General features: G+C 46.7%; 1 protein-coding gene across 1 annotated transcript; it reads left to right on the top strand.

Annotated features, from left to right (window-relative positions):
* The first annotated feature begins 3,269 nt into the window (after positions 1-3,269).
* LOC8033399 (glutamic acid-rich protein) lies at positions 3,270-15,168 on the top strand. Its single transcript, XM_029995150.2, has 3 exons — positions 3,270-3,417; positions 13,452-14,677; positions 15,098-15,168. The coding sequence occupies exons 1-3, from the start codon at positions 3,359-3,361 to the stop codon at positions 15,166-15,168; spliced, it is 1,356 nt and encodes a 451-aa protein (XP_029851010.2). The 5' UTR covers positions 3,270-3,358.
* The last annotated feature ends 1,655 nt before the right edge of the window (positions 15,169-16,823 follow it).

A 16,823-nucleotide genomic window follows, 5' to 3' on the forward strand; every position in this document is an offset into this window, starting at 1 on the left:
GTAATGGCCCGTTCACACACGTATGACTGCTTAGGTCTGTGTTCCTTAAAACCTCTTCAAATTACGGGGGTACACTAGAGAACACGCTGGCGCCATCTATGCGTTGGCTTGTTCACTATTTGCGAGATTCAATATACCTATTAGATATGGTGGATATTGTCAAACCTTTTTCCGAACCAAAGAAAAAAAAAAAAAGGAAGAATGATGCACGAAAAAATAGGAAATATACGAGACTGCCAAGTGTTTGTCGGATAAGTGGCGCCAGTGTCTTCTCTCGTCGGAAGAGATCAGAAGAGGTTTCAAAGCACACGGTCCAAAATAGTCGCTAGTCTGTGAACGGGCCTTTACAGTCAACTGTAGCCCGAAGATTAGTGCTCGTAGCAGAAACAGAGCGACACAAAGGCTGAGACGCGCAACTTGTGGAAATGGCCTTCGCTACCCGCGCGACAACTAACCTGCCCACGGGTTTTACCCCGGCTCCACTAAACTTTGGGAAAGAGCTCGCCTTTCCCCTGGGAAGTGGCCTTCTTAGCACAGCTCCAGCAAGCCTGCAGCGCACAACTACGGAGTTCACTGAAGATCTCGGTAAACCCTTCATGGAGAACTTGCCAGAAGCTCGGGAAAGTATTGACCTCTCGAGACTGAAGCAGGCCGACCAGTACAACAAGGAAAAGTGAAATCTGCAGTTCAAGGTAGGAGATCTCGTGCTGAGGTGAACTCATCCGCTGAGTGATGATGTCAGAGCTTCACCTGTCTTGCGTGCGGTACAGGCGAAGGCAGCGCCAGCTGAGGGGAGAAAGGACAAGCACTTCAAGGGCTGGGGAAGAGGAGAGAAACCCCCTCTTCCTCACTAACGTTCCTCTTTCTCCCCTCACCCTCGATTGCCCTCCTCTCCCGTCCCGCCTTCCTTGTGTTCGCCCTTTCTCTCTTCGCCTGGCGTTGCCTTCGCCTGCACTGCACACAACCAGTGACTCGGAATACAGCCAAAAAGGTGGGAGGGCCCCTACAGCTTTAGCGAGAAGTTTTCCAATCTGGTCTTACGAGCTGATGCAGTGCGAAGCTTGTGAAGTGTGCGGATTTATTTATGTCGCCTACTTTTTAGTTTTCTTATAAATAGGAAATACTTTATAGTTTCTTATGAACCCTAGGAGGTTCCAAACGTAAAGGAAGCCATCACACCGTCTCAGCTACGACCTTCGACGGAAGGTAAAAGAGAGAGGAAAACTCATACCATTTTCATGTTCTATTTGGTTTTTTGAAGGGGAGGAACGAGTAACCTTGTCCCACGTCGGCATTTGGGCACACGTCGTTCTTGGGTACGGCCACTTGTTTTTGCTGTGCCGTGGCCTCAATTAAGTTTCCCTGTTTTAGTGGCAACGCGACAGCTATAGAAGTGCAGCAGCTGGGACGCAGCCCCTATCGTCGGACCCGCGTCCGCCCATCTGCAAGGACTCGGCCCTCGGAGGCCCAGGAGGAGGGCCACCTCAAGGCGTCCCAAGCTTATTTGTTGTCTTCAAGTGTGGGTACCCTGGTGGCAAAAAACATTCGGCCGGGTTTTTAAACCCTCTCTGGCCATCTCCACCGCGGGGTGGCGCTCCGCCGCTGATGAAATGCCGGCGCAGTATGTGCGGCAAGTCGTGTGGGGTCGCGGGGGAACCAGTGTATTGCATCATTCTCTGACCGGGTAGCAGCCAAGGAAACCCAAACAAGTTGTAGGCGCTTAGGATGCAAGAGCAAAATATTTAAGCGAGCACACAAAAAAAAAAAAATTAAATGTTGTATATCAGATCTAGAGCCCGTTTGTTTTAAGGAGTTTTTAAGAATTATATTTTTGTTTTGGGGTTAAATATTTGGAAAACCAGTGGCGGTATATAAAAATTTGAGGTGTGCATTTGGATAGAAGAATGCCTATCGCGTCGTTTTTAAGAGCTGAAGTAAACACTTCTGTGGCCAAGTCAGCACGGTATATTGCAAAGACATCGCTTCAATTATGGTTACGAATTATCTACACACTCTCAAATAATCGTGTTTAGGGCAACAATACGCGTCGAACCTGTGCGATAAGCGCAACTTGCTTGGGATATCTATACCTGAACCAGAAAAGCTAGATGATACATACCCAGCCTTCCTAAAGAAATAAAACAATAAAATGACATCAATTCAAATATTTGAGAAAACTAAGAACATTGCCTGCGCTTTTTCCGAAACTATTAAGTTGATTCATCTCACAAAACTGTATAAATCACAGCAACCAAGCTGCCTTATTTGACGTATTTAAACTGCTGCTTTTTAAAACTCACAATGAACAATCTATTCGCGGAAGGTTAAACTCTTCATATTTGAACTTTGACCTATCGAAATTGATTTGTTTTTCAAGCGTCTGTAAATGTTCAAAAGAGATTACCTGATCGTAGAGTGGTGGATAGTAGTAGTTTCCAATAATGTATTTGAAGTCATAGGCTGTCTAATACCCGTGCCACACGGGGCAACTCGAATGCCATTTACAACGAATGACATTTGTGTGATAGGCCAATCAGCTCGCAATCTGTCGCGCGTGGAATGCGCCACGCCCGGAGTGTCGCGCGCTGATTGGCCGTCCGCTCAAATGTCATTCGTTGTAAATGGCACTCGAGTTGCCCCGTGTGGCACGGGTATTAATTTTGACCCATCACATTTTTTAACAGGATTCCAGGTCCAAACTTCGACACGACAGGAAAAGAAGAGCCGAGCACAATCGGAACGCCAGCCCTTTTGCACCGTGCTATTATAATCTATCTCATGGCGGTATACATTATATTTAGGAATAAAATAATTCGAGTGCGGAATACCCTTTGCTGAGCCGCGATTCCAAAAGACAAATGACGTCAAAGCTGGTAGATCTAATATTTTACACAGATGGAATTATGCTCATATTACAATAAAAGTAACAAATAACTAAAGAAACTCCGAATATTTCGTAATTACGCTACATTACGATTATTACTTCCACGGAAGTGTAAACATGACAAAATTACGAGTAGCGAATTACGAGTAAACCGCCACTGACACCGGATTCCTTCCCACGTCATACAGCGGTTTGCAGCAGCCGGCACTGAGTGACATTTCGACCCGGTCACTGAAAAGAAAGGTAAGACAAGGAAGCAAATGGCAGCGACGCACACACTGCTAAATGTTTCGACGCCTGACGTAAGGTGAGAGGTAAGGGCAGGCATACGACCTCGCACGCGCCCTTAGAAAAGCCCAGAAAAAGGCCGGAAGCCAGCAGTCCGTCCACATCAACGTCGAGAGGCTTCGGTCAGAAACTGTCTGCGGGAAGTACGTTGCAGTCATACTCATCACGGTCATCGACACCCGGAACATGAAGAGCTTCACGCTGTGCCTATTTGTCGGCTTATTGCTGATAGTTGCCTGGAGCAGGTAAAGGCTTTCGTTTACATTCCCAACGCCTCTACACTTTCAGAAATAGAGGGTGTACACGGGTACACCCCTAGTTTGTCCCATATGTAACACCCCTAAACTACATTTCGACGTTCTGTTCACCCACGACGAGCTGGCGATACCAACTTTTACGAGCAGCTTGATAGTCCAGCGATACAACTTATTAAAAAAAGCTAATGTACAACTTAAAGGCTACAGTAACACAATAAAGGTTTTTTTTGGCCCTGCTGCAAAACCTCAGTGATTTTTTTTTTTTTTGTAGTCTTTTATACGCACATTAGTTATTTAGTACGCTATATCAAGCCGCTCGTAAAAGTTGGTATCGCCAGCTCAATGTCAGTGGACAGAACGACGAAATGTAGTTTTGGGGTGTTACATTTGGGACAAGGGGTGTACTCTTGTACACCCCTATTCTTGAGAGTCTATGTGCGGCTCTATATCGGGAACAGACCCCCGAAAAATTCCTGTTCTTACTCTACAGCGAAATCTTGAAATTTCGCGTGTCAAAATCCAGCGAAATGACATATTTTTTTATCTCTACTTTGGGTGGCTTTCTTACGGTAGCATTTGTTCAATAGGGAATTGCCGTACATCCACAAAGACTCCCGATTCTACACTGCACGGTGCTGGGCTCAAAACACAGATCATTGATTGGCCGTTAATTATTCGAGCCAATGAAATGGACAATACGAATCTGAATCAAACGGACAAAATAGGGTTGGCAGAAAGTCGTCGATCCGTTTTGCCGGGTAGCCCGCACTGGGGGGGGGGGGGGGGGGGGGGGGGGGGCACTGGAGCATAGCACTGATGGCAGCTCTCGTTACTGGTCCGATTGAAGACAAGCCAATCTCCTGCGTGTCGAGTGCATCCCGGTGCAGTGCGCATTCAAGGTCCACTGAGAGTCCACCTACGAGTGCGGTGTGGGCGCGCGTCGCTTCGAGTCTGCAAGCTCGAGCAGCACCGAGCTGGCCACCAGCCCGAGGTCCACATGCGCGCGTCGACGTGTGTCCCTGTCCGTTGGGCGACGTCTTGCCAGCATTCCTCTTTGTGCGCAGATGTTCACGTTACTTTTTCACGTGTTCGTGTGTGTTGCCCCTTGGCGCGCTTATGCCCGTGTCCCACTAGAGCGACAGACAGAAACAAAAGACAAAGACAAGCCTCAAACCAGAGTCTTTCGCGATTTTAGAGGCTTTGTAGACTAAAGGAGGCTATGCTCAAACACGAGCATCGTGCACGCGAGGGTATCTCTGGCAGGCTTGCAATCGCTCGTGCTTACTTCACGAGCACCGAACGACTAAACGCCTGCCAAAGGCACCATCGCGAGCATGCTGCATGGGTTTGAGGCTTGTCGCTGTCTTTTGTTTCTGTCTGTCGCTCTAGTGGGACACGGGCATTAGACGTTCAGCACGTACTGTGATACCGTTGGCAGACTGGTACCAGGGGGGTAATCCCGGAAGCAGAATGCGACAAATCGTAAGCGCCGTCGTCGGTGACCCCGAGAGAAAGAACGACAAGCTGACGGCGAATTCCACCGGTCGTTATGAAGCCCGCCGGGATCCGTAGACGAGATCGGAGACGGAGCACGCGATCCGAAAGCAGTCGCTCCGCCTCCGGAACCCCAGGGGAACATGACGGAGTCCTCCGGGATCGGCGGATGCCTCCCCGTCATTCACCTTCCCGGGAATCCCCTTCCCGCGGTCCAGAATCTCGAAGCCCATGTTTTTGCAACCGCGGCGCTAATAGCACGTGTTCAACTAACGAGCGAAATTAATCATGATCTGAAAGATGTGTGTCAGTAAGCGATGTGCATCAGTGTAGCTCACTTGCCTCTGCATAGGAATACCCGTGAACGGTGTCCAAGCACGCCTCCATTTTCGGCCTCCTTTTGCGGAGGTCCGAAAAGTCAGTCGACTTCATACGGGACATACAAGCGATCCTCATCGTCGTGCTACTCGAGCCGCTGCTGCTGAAGGAGCTGCTCGAGCAACTTGACAACAAACTGTCATCAAGCAGCAGCAGCAGTAATGGGGGCGGCACTTCGCGAGCGGCCATTGCGAATTCTTTCGAGGCGAGGTGCCCGGCGAGAAAGGCTCGTGAGGCTGGCTTCCGGTCGCATCGGCCGAAATCGGTGGAGCGACTTTTCTTAAATCCGAATGGAGATCTGGAATGGGAGCTGACCCAAGTTCAACACGTCCGTTTCGATCCCGATGGCGTTATGAAATAGGCGCGTTCCAGAAAAGTCGATCCCGGTGCGTTCCAAACCGACCATAGAAATCCGCCATTATAGTCTCGCTTTCGCACTGCGGTAACTACCAGAGTCGCTATGTAATAATTTGAAGAACACTGTTTTTTACAAACTCTAGCCACCCATTTGGCCTCTTAGAGTGACGGGCTGTAGAGCTTCAATTCAACTATGCCAGCTAAAAATAACAGTTAAAAGGAAGTTAGAAACGTTTAGTTAATTAAGCGGCTGATTTCGTATTAATACACGTGCCCAAACGTCTTCCGCGAGCGATATTCTCCAAGTATATTTGTTTTTATATTTCCAGTGTCTTTCATTTTTTTCTTTTAAATATTTTCTGCCTTAGAAAACCCACCCAGTGCACCTAGCCGTGTGTGCTCAAAGGCTTTCGAAAATTCTTAAAAATAAGGTGATTGAGAAAAAAAAAGCTGCTCTTTCCGGGTACAAGCTGCCAGCACGGCGCTCGATAAGGATTAAACGAGACAAACATACTAATAAGCTATAGTTAACTGGCTGGGCAGCAGCTTGCTGAAGAGACTTTTTGTGCTCGTTCGCCGTCATTCGCCCAAGAAGTTTTTTTTAAAACATTGTTGAAACGGTCGTAGTTGCCTTTGAGAACACGTGGATATTTTTACGAAAGCGCAGCACCGCAAGAAAACGGAACAACTCGTCGAACGCAAGTCTCACCGGTCTCGCGGCGCGATCAAAGCTTTCATTGGCACGTCGAAATGCTTCGTCTCTGTGCCTTCGTACACTTAGATACCTATCAAGAATCGACGCCGTGGCAAAGTTTTGAAGGCGTGTTTTATATCGGTCACACAGCTAGCTGTTCCGGCTAGTTACTATCAATAGGGGGGGGGGGGGGGATTTGTTCGGTTGCTCCTATGCACTATTAACCATGGCTAAATTCAAAATCTACTCTAAGGGATCACAGGACAGCGTAAATAGAGCAATGCTGCGGAGCAAGGTACATTTTCGAACGCAAAAGTGTGAAATGGCGAGATCGAAAATATTTGAAACGGTGCCCATATGGTCGTGTGCAATCTGCTGCCGTCGCAGCCGCCGTAGGCCAACCCACCTCCCCCTCTTCCGTCGCCACTGGGTCAAGCTCGTTTTTTGGACCGCGAGTGCCGCAGGTTTAGTCATCAGAGTAAAATAAAACGCTGCTCCAGGGGCACATACGTCTTCACTCACGTTGCACTCACAAAACACATCCGCACGGCGTTGATTCTTGATCGGTATCCAGGTATGCGAAGGCACGGACGCAGCACTTCGGCGTGCCATGGAAGCTTTGATCACGCCACGAGACCGGCTAGACTTGCATTCGACGAGTTCCGTATTTTTCCTGCGGTGCTGCGCTTTCGTAAAAAATTTCTACATGTTCTCAGAGAAAGCTACGACCGTATACAAAATGTTTAAAAAAAAACTTATTTGGCGAATGACGGCGACCGAGCAGAAAACGTGTTTTCGGCACGCTGCCGCAGTACCTCTGCAACGCTCCAGAAGGTTCTCTCCTCCGCCTTGTGATGTACGCGAGGCGGTAGCTTCGTGCCCCGGCCAGAGGCAAGCAGACTCAGGACGCAAAGATGCGCTAAAAAAATAAAAAAAAAAGCTTTTAAACGTTTTTATATTTAGCGTTTTTTTTTAATGCCATAAAATGCTGTCTTTGCTGTATTTCAAAAATGATATAATTTATTGGTTTTCCAAGATGCTTGGCAAGTTTCTAATTAGACTAATGTGTTTATTTTCACTAATTAAAAGGCTATTTAGAAAATTCTGGGTAATTATGTACGTAATTAGTGAGCGTTTTCCAATACTTGACGTCCAACGTGAGTGGCAGTTTCTTCACGGAAAGGGTTTCTTTTTTTTTTTTATCAACCATCTTGTTTTTAGGAATTTTTGAAAGACTACGGTTAAAAACTGGGTATCATCAACGGCTAAAGACAATTTACAAAAAGGGCATACAAAAGATGCCCTTCCGGTATAAAGTAATCTAGCGGAACAGACTTCGAGTGTGAGATGATAATTAGAGAATTGAGTACCCAAACTTCAGTAATTAACTTTTAAAACGTTCGCCTTAGCTGGCATATTCCAATTATAGATCTGTTGATAATACAATTGATGCAAAGGTGCAGGCGAGCTGAACAAGAATAACGATAATAATCCTTAGAGAAGGGAAACAAGGGGAACAAAGGACAATCCCAAATCTCCGAACCACAGCTAGGCCCCCTCTCCAGGAACTAACATCGTTAGGGATCGGTTCCCTGTCGTCACGGTATTCATTATTAATTCGATAGATTTTTTTAAGGATAACAGTTACATAGATCTTTAGTTTGTCCATGGGGCTCATTAGATAAATAGTTGTCACGACCATTTGGAAATTCAACTCGAACCTCTTGAATAACTGATTATTTGAAGGTTGAATAGGTCACGTTGTAATTGCAGTTTGGAAAGCAGACATTATCAGATGCTAAATCCATTAAACGTCCATCCGAGAAAAGGCGTTGCGGTCTGAAATATCCGTCAATCAGATTTGGCGTTTTTGTCTCCCGATTGCAAAACTGAACGCAGGAAGATCGCCGGAAGAGCGACGAAGTCGTTTCGCTCGCGTCGCCCCTATCTTGGCATCGCGTCTTCGGTGGATGCGTTGACGGCACAATGAGAAGCTCGTGACCAGTTGCCAGAAACGTTACTCTTCTGCGCATGAGCGTGAGCGGGGCTCACGCTCATGCATGCACGCTCATGCTCACGCGCATGAGCATGAGCGTGAGCGGGGCTGGTAGCACCGAGGTTCTAAATCCGGCAACAAAGATACAAAAACTGATCTATTCATGTCTCTAAGCAAGTCTCATTTTCCCAAAATCTTTTCATTTGTTTAGCCTCAAATAGTGTGCTTTCAATATTGCAATTTCACAATGACCCAACAAAATATTCGTTAAACCCGTAATGAACAGATTTTAGTTAAGTATTTTACTGATCACGATGATTGACTCCCTTCTAATATCTGCTCAGGCCAATATACCCGTAGCGAGGACGCTATCGCATGTACCCATCACCCCTTTAAGGAACATTGGTTCGAATTAGTAGCAAACACCCTGTGTGAAAATTATGACGCATGAAGTTTCAGAAAAAAAAAAACCCTTTAATGTAGCACAGCGTTTTCAACATGCCACGAAGGGCTTGCGCAGCAGAAGCCAGGGATCCTGTGCTCAATCCCCGCCCCTGGCCGTTTCGATCTGAATGAGCATCATATACCGGCGCTTGGTCGTGTATCGCTACTGCGTGGTGCACGTTAAAGACTCAAGGCTAGAGGTGATATACTGCACTGGCTTTCATTTACATCGGATACACCACACGTCCAGCGGGGTGACTCATTTACCGTTGTCTAAGCATACACACAATAAAGTTGTGTGTATGCTTAGACAACGGTTTTCTTCGGAGTTGGGGAAATTGCATCGCGCCCGAGTCTTTTGTCGAGAGGAAGAAGCGGTCTGTTTTGTTCGCACGATTGTCTGACGATGGCATTGCAGCTTCAGCTATATGACCACGTCGCTTCTTATCGATGAGCTACCATTCGACTGCCGAGTCACCCGCGTTTCCCTTTCGGATGTTTTAGACCTGCAGTTGGTTAGGTTCTGACAACATTAGGTCGGCTAAGACCACGCCTTTTTCCTGCCTTCGCATCCAGAGCAGCCAAACTTTTGGTGATGCCAGCTGTAGTATGTAAAAGCAAAGCCTGACAAATACGGCTTCATTGACCTGATTTGGATTATGTCAAGTCCTAACATTAAGTAATGGATGTCTACGTACTCCTTGTAGCTTCGGTGTTTTTTGACTGAGCGTAGCAACGAATGCAACATTGGAGCGTCTCTATAGCAGACTACATGTTGCGCCATATCTGACATATGCACAAAACAGCGTGCTGCAAGCAGAACATGCGGCAAAAATTAGCATTTGCCACGCCTGCGGTATTTTCAAAAGATTACAAACAGCTTCCGAATAACGGAAGTAAGTTATATATGCAAAACTTTGAATATTTTCGCACAAACTTTTCGATAAAACCCACACTTTGTGTTTATTGCGAGTACCGACAACCAATGTTTTGCTAAACGCGAGACACGTGCCACGAGTGAGTGCTCCGTCGCCATTTGCTTCCAAGAGCCGCTCTTTACACTTGGAGATTCATTCATTCATTGATTCATTTATTGTACCTTTATATCGCCCTCAGGGGGCTTTACATAAGGGGGGACAAACAGCGATATATATTCAAACTCACAGAAAAAAAAAAAAAAAAAAAACGCAGGCGCGTTTTTTTTTTTTTCGCCAGCGGCGGGCGGATCGCGTTTTTCGCCAGCGGCGGGCGGATCCGCGCCCGCCGCTGGCGAAATCCACTCGTCGCTGGCGAAAAATCTGGATATGGGCCCCGGACTGATCCAGATCTTTCGCCAGCGACGACCGGATTTCGCCACCCGGCTGCAAAACCCTCTCGCCGCTGGCACGGATCTGCCCGTGAATTGGCAAGTGTAAATGCACCAGAGCTGCGCCGCCACCTGCTTCCAGGTACCGCACGAGGTACGTGCCTCATGCACGGGCGCATTTGAGGCTATCTGTGAAACCAACAAAACGCAGGAAGGGGCTTTAGCCGTTGGTAGATTAACAAAGCGGGGCAGTTCCTCTAGGTGTTGTAATCAGAAATATTCGACATATTTTATAAATATCGACACTTTGAGCGAAAGCCATTTTAGTATGTCCTTTACAGTTGTGTGTCCTTTACATTTGTATGTGCAATATATGACTCATGATGCTGTAAAAGGGTTACGAAAAACATTGCAGTCACATTTAAAGGTCAACGTTTAACATTAGTGAGACGAATAATGGGAGAAAGTGAACGTAGAAATAAAACGCAAAGGTGAGCTTTCTCAGAGATAAACGCGAAACAGGAGTAAAAGTGACCCGACAGGGCATCACGGAATGGTTGGACACATCCATCATCATAACAAAGGCGCTTGAGCGTAAAAGTGAAGTCTCGTTGCTTGCAACTGCGACTATGACGTCAGAGGCAAATGTCGGCAGACAACTCACGGAGAAAAGAGAACACGTCGACGCAAATTCGCACTTGCAGCGAGAGTTTCGCACTGGCTTAAGCTTGAACGTCAAGTAATGGAGAAATATTAACGGCCGTACCGTGTCGCTCAGAGCAAACGCAATCCAACCTCGAATTTGTTTGTTCAAAATTTACTCAGATGGAAGTCTCCTGAGGGAGTGGAGGCCGACGTTCCGCTGGAAGTTTCCTCAGCGCGCCATCCTATTTACTCGAGAATTATTCGTTGTCTGTCTCCCAAGTGCAGCGCTCTTAGTCACTGCCACGCGCAATAGACGACTGAGCACTCAGTTCGGAGACGAATGGCGCCCCAGACTCGGTATCTGCCTACCCCGACAAAACTAAAAAAAGAAACTTCTTTTTTTCTTAGAAGTGGAGGGTTTCCCTAAGTTGGGAAGGTTTGTTGTAGTTGTTTTCTTTTTGTTCTTTGAGGGGGCATTCAATTATCCTGTTCTGGTTGTTCCTCTGTGTGTCCTGGTGAATTGTGTCCTAGCAAAGGGCAAGTTTTGTGGTTGGCAACCTCGTAGCTGTAAGTATATAAGCAGGTGGGACCGAATAAACCTTTTAGCTGCGTTTGAGGCACTCTCTTCTTCCCAGTTTTCTGTCACTTCTACGCTTAAGTTTCTATTTCATACCCCGGTCTCGGGTTAAGTTGCAACATGGAGCACTAAGCCAGAGTCGTAGGCGCCCTTGTGGGGCTTGTGGCCGGAGGGGAGCTCGAGTGCGTATATGTTCAAGTGCAGAAGCATGGCCGTGGCCATTCTTAGTTGTTCCAGTCCTCTTGTAGTATGCCTGTTGGAAGTGAGATTGTGCGCCTCGTGTCGGGTTTCATGTGGCTGTCAGCGTTAAGCTTCTTTGTCATCTTCGTCACCACACACTTTTGTCGACGTCACGCATGGACGGCTGGATCGTCTTGGGTATCCTGAAGTTGTGGAGGAGGCCTAAGGTTACGAAATCCGGGCTGCGGTGACCGAGTTCCGTCCCGCCACTCCGTGCCGCGCGTGCTGTCAATCACAGCCACCGGGCTCGATAGGCATAGATTTGTAACCACTGGCCCTCCTTCGCGGGAACAACGATATGCAAACTATATGGTGCCTGGAACGCGTCTCCCTCCGACTGGTGTGTTTACCGCGGCCAAAAAAGTGGTCCCTCGATTTCCGCCTGATGACGTCATAAAAGTGTCATGCTGTCGCCAGTTGCGACCCTGGCGGCGTCTCAACAGTTGTGGTATAAAAGGCAGACGCCTGTTCTGCTGCAGGTCGCTCTCCACTGTGACAGTTCACGGAAGCTAGAGCAGCCGGGAGTTGGGACGCCTAAAGGGACGCCGTGACGACAGCGACACTCGCGTTCGCTCGTGCTTTTCGCCAGCATTTCTGCGGCCAACCGCCAGGATCGCGACAGGCAACAGCATGACACTCCGGCTTCTGTGACGTCATTTGTTGCCACATTGGGACCATTTTTGATGTATGGGCGGGAGAGGACGCTTAACACACCCAGTCGAAGACGCGATCCAGGCACCATAATGCAAACGCCACAACGCACTGACTTGAGTGAAAGCGCGGAAGCACAATCACTGCGGTAGCCGACAGCCAAAGATTCGCTTCAGTTAATTCGAACGAGCGCCCCCGCCCCCTCCCCGTCCCCAATGTAGTCAAAACGGGAAAAATTCTTACGTAAAGAACAAACCCAGCAGCCTAACATGCTTGGCGCCAGTGTAGAATTTTCTTGCTGCTACCAGCCTCGGAGAATGGCAGAACGCGCTAATTCAACAACACACACGTCTTTAATTTATTCGTTCAATTTAGCGTTCTCGTAAGTTCGAGAACCTTGTCATCTTATAATCGAGGTAGAATTTTCTACGCGCCGAACGTTCTACGCCGAATGTTCCGGAAACCCACAAGGGTACATAAGGGACTCCGCATGGCGAGCCGGAGTCAGTCTCGCCCCAGCGTTCGATCCTGCTGTTTCGCCGCCATCGACGCCTGCGACGCTAGGCTTTTTCTATTTCGTTTTGGACACAAGTTCGCCCCATTAAACGTTTAGTTTGCTTCAGTTTTCGTCGTATCATCATTTGTTGTTCGTGACAATATATAGCAGATCTAGTTCTTGCCTGTCGTACTTGCCTTTCTTTTATCCCTGCTTTTTGTGCGCTCTGTTTTTCACCGTGAACCAGAAGCAGCGGACCCATTTTTAGACACCTTTAGATATAATAACACTGTATTGAAGAGATCATATAATAACTCACAGTACGCACAAAGATCTCATAATGACACGTGCATAACCTAACCTAAGCTAACCTCACGTCACTAAGGAACGAAAACATGCCTACGTTTTCACAGATTTTGCTTTTCTATTCAGGGAAAAAAGAACAATAAGTATATTGAGCAATAAGAAACGAGAGTGGCCAGGTGGCAAGGATGTTATTTGAAGGTCATGATCACCAAGCTAAAATCGAGTGATAGCTGTCAAAATTGTGCTTGATGTTGAACGTGCAGTGGCTGCCAAGTTTATCCTCTTTCTACACGATGTGTGCACAACCTAGTGGTTTCAGTACAGCTCCACAAATATTATTAAAAATCGTATACACCATGGGATTTACGCCTAATTGTCTACCCTGTATTCCTACGCCCTAAACTAATTCGTACTGATTATGTTTCTATTGTCTTGCAGTATATCTTCGGGAGCACCTGTCCACAAGGGACCACCTCAAGAAAGGTTGAATTATGGCGATTCCAACCAAGTGGAGTCCCTGCGCACATTAGAAATCCAGACCGAACCGAAAGAAGATACTGGCGGGATTGACACAAGTACTCCGGAGGGAAAAGAAAGTGAACAGGCATCACTAATTCGGTCCAGGTATGAAGCGTCAAGCGAGGAGGCTGAAAGTGAGGAAAGCGATTCCGAAGAGGCATCAAACGAAGATAACCAAGAAAGCGAGTCTGAGGAAGAGAGTGAAGAAAGTGAGTCCGAGGAAGAGAGTGAAGCAAGTGAGTCTGAAGAAGAGAGTGAAGAAAGTGAGTCTGAAGAAGATAGTGAAGAAAGTGAGTCCGAGGAAGAAAGTGAGTCTCAGGAAGAGAGTGAAGAAAGTGAGTCTGAGGAAGAGAGTGAAGAGAGTGAGTCCGAGGAAGAGAGTGAAGAAAGTCAATCTGAAGAAGAGAGCGAGTCCGAGGAAGAGAGTGAAGAAAGTGAGTCCGAGGAAGAAAGTGAAGAGAGTGAGGAAAGTGAGTCCGAGGAAGAGAGTGAAGAAAGTGAGTCCGAGGAAGAAAGTGAAGAGAGTGAGGAAAGTGAGTCCGAAGAAGAGAGTGAAGAAAGTGAGTCCGAGGAAGAGAGTGAAGAGAGTGAAGAAAGTGAGTCCGAGGAAGAGAGTGAGGAAAGTGAGTCCGAGGAAGAGAGTGAGTCTGAGGAAGAGAGCGAGTCCGAGGAAGAGAGTGAAGAAAGTGAATCCGAGGAAGAGAGTGAAGAGAGTGAAGAAAGTGAGTCCGAGGAAGAGAGTGAAGAGAGTGAAGAAAGTGAGTCCGAAGAAGAGAGTGAAGAAAGTGAGTCTGAGGAAGAGAGTGAAGAGAGCGAGTCTGAGGAAGAGAGTGAAGAGAGCGAGTCTGAGGAAGAGAGTGAGTCCGAGGAAGAAAGTGAAGAGAGTGAGTCTGAGGAAGAGAGTGAGTCCGAGGAAGAGAGTGAAGAGAGTGAAGAAAGTGAGTCCGAGGAAGAGAGTGAGTCCGAGGAAGAGAGTGAAGAAAGTGAGTCCGAGGAAGAGAGTGAAGAGAGTGAAGAAAGTGAGTCCGAGGAAGAGAGTGAAGAAAGTGAGTCTGAGGAAGAGAGTGAAGAGAGTGAGTCTGAGGAAGAGAGTGAAGAAAGTGAATCTGAAGAAGAGAGCGAGTCCGAGGAAGAGAGTGAAGAAAGTGAGTCTGAGGAAGAGAGTGAGTCCGAAGAAGAGAGTGAAGAAAGTGAGTCCGAGGAAGAGAGTGAAGAGAGTGAAGAAAGTGAGTCCGAGGAAGAGAGTGAAGAAAGCGAGTCGGAGGAAGAGAGTGAAGAAAGCGAAGAGGATTAAAGGAGCATGTGTGCTGCAATAGTTCCTGCCTATGGGATCGATACACGAAGAAGTGACGATTAGCATTTAATAAACAAGGCACTGAACTCCATGCAACCATGGGGACCCGCGAGCTATAATAAATTTCGTATCGCAAGCTTAAAAAACACTGTTTCAACAAGATACTAACTGTGTTGCATGATACACTTAGTCGAAATGAACCGCGACCTATTTTTTAAATATGTTGCAATTATAAAAAGCAAATGGCTTCAAATTTAGCGTCTTTATACAGCGTGCACATGCACAGATTTCGCCGTACTCTATGCTTTACTTAAGCTCAAGCACCGCCAAAATGCCAGATAAACGTCAGAAAACGGCTACTGAGCTTCTGAGGTGAACATCTGGGCCAGCGATGGATGCTCATCAAGGGTAAGGTCGCCATGAATATTTTCGTGGACACGGCGGCACTAATAGAGTCCGGTGAAAAGTTTATAAACCACGAAAAGTACAGGATTTTATTTCATTCCACTTGAAATTCGATACAGGCCATGAGCGCAGCAAGTGTGAACTTCAACGGCTGTCCCGCAGGACACGGTTTGTACCGCGCACGGCAAAAAAACGTGCACGTTTTAAAAAACAAAAAACGTGAAGGTTTCGGCACGCGCGTCCATTTTCAGTACGGACATGAACCACGTAGCCTTCCGTAAAACTTAAGGGCCTCCCCCCTCGCTCTGATTTATTCCGCTTTTTTTTTTTTCTTCGAGAGGTTGGGGATTGATAACAACAGCGAAGGCCTTGACGACAGCCAGCAGAGTGTGTGAGTGGCTGCATGATACGCCATGAGCGCCCTCCAAGGCTTTGTCCAAGGACGCAAGCCAAGACTTTCCCCGATAAAAAAAAACGTTCCAAATCAGACCGGAAGCGGAGAAAGAACCTCCGCTTACCTCCGGCAAATACTATGCACAGCACCAGCCGCGTCCTGTGTCGACAGCCCATTAAATATGTCGCGGACCGCGGCAATATTTGCGGTGGTCCATCTCAGTGCACGCGCATCAATATTTAAAACTGACCCCGGCGCTACCTTTCTTCTCCTTTTATTGGCAAAAAAACTCGCTGGACGGTGAGAGGCCGAGAGCTTGCATGACACGGAGAAAGCACGGAGGGCTTTACATCACTAAATCAAATAAAATAAAATCAAGTTTATTTGTTGTCACACTTTACATGACAACAGGGACTCGGACAAAAAGCTGCTAAAGAGCAGCTTGACAAAGGTCCCAGCCCCCGTGCAGTTCGCGACAGTTTCAAACACAATTTAACAACTAAAATTTGGACGACTACTACACAGTGTACAGAGACGAGTACAAACCAATGCAAAAGCCTGATTTATACAATACTAGATTTGTTGCAAACATAGAGACGAAAAATACACAGGCCAGTGAAAGGAAAACTCGACTAATTAAAGCAATGGTACAATCGTACATGAAATAATACATCATGTTCATCACAAACAATATCAGCAGTATTCAAAAATCGCATAGAAAAGTAAGTTTTTTTAATTCCCTATGTGGTAGTGATTCTAAATGTCCACCCTTTTTGTACAAACTATTTAACATGGTGGACAATCTGAAACGAAGCGTCTGATTTAGGTAATTTGTACGCGTTGGGCGAATCATCCAGGGTGCGTTGGATGATGCGATGTTTTAGGTTGGCTAGTTTAATAAAATGAACATTATTGTGCTGAAGAGTTCTGTGATACGTTGACAGAAGCTTGCAAGCATACATTTGCTCGACGGTTTTGACATTTAGGAATTTAAATAGTGATTTAGTGGGATGAGGAAATGGAGTTCCTGAAATAGCACGTACTGCCTTTTTTGTAATAGATGCAACATATTCAGATAACTTTTTGTTGTGGTGCCCCATATCAGGCTACAGTAATTTAAGTGAGAACAAATTAATGTATTATATATAGTTAATTTAATTGAAGTAGAAAGTAAACTTTTAAATTTTGTAAGTAGGCC

The sequence above is a fragment of the Ixodes scapularis genome, unplaced genomic scaffold, assembly GCF_016920785.2.
Source record: "Ixodes scapularis isolate PalLabHiFi unplaced genomic scaffold, ASM1692078v2 PGA_scaffold1__304_contigs__length_218370807, whole genome shotgun sequence".
Taxonomy (NCBI): domain Eukaryota; kingdom Metazoa; phylum Arthropoda; class Arachnida; order Ixodida; family Ixodidae; genus Ixodes; species Ixodes scapularis.

What these genes read in the sequence shown, in the direction of transcription:
- LOC8033399 (XM_029995150.2), top strand. Translation starts at nt 3,359, where the DNA reads ATGAAGAGCTTCACGCTGTGCCTATTTGTCGGCTTATTGCTGATAGTT. An exon ending in CTGATAGTTGCCTGGAGCAG is followed by an intron (nt 3,418 to 13,451) that starts GTAAAGGCTTTC and finishes ATTGTCTTGCAG; the next exon opens with TATATCTTCGGGAGCACCTG. An exon ending in CGAGGAAGAGAGTGAAGAAA is followed by an intron (nt 14,678 to 15,097) that starts GTGAGTCTGAGG and finishes GTCTTTATACAG; the next exon opens with CGTGCACATGCACAGATTTC.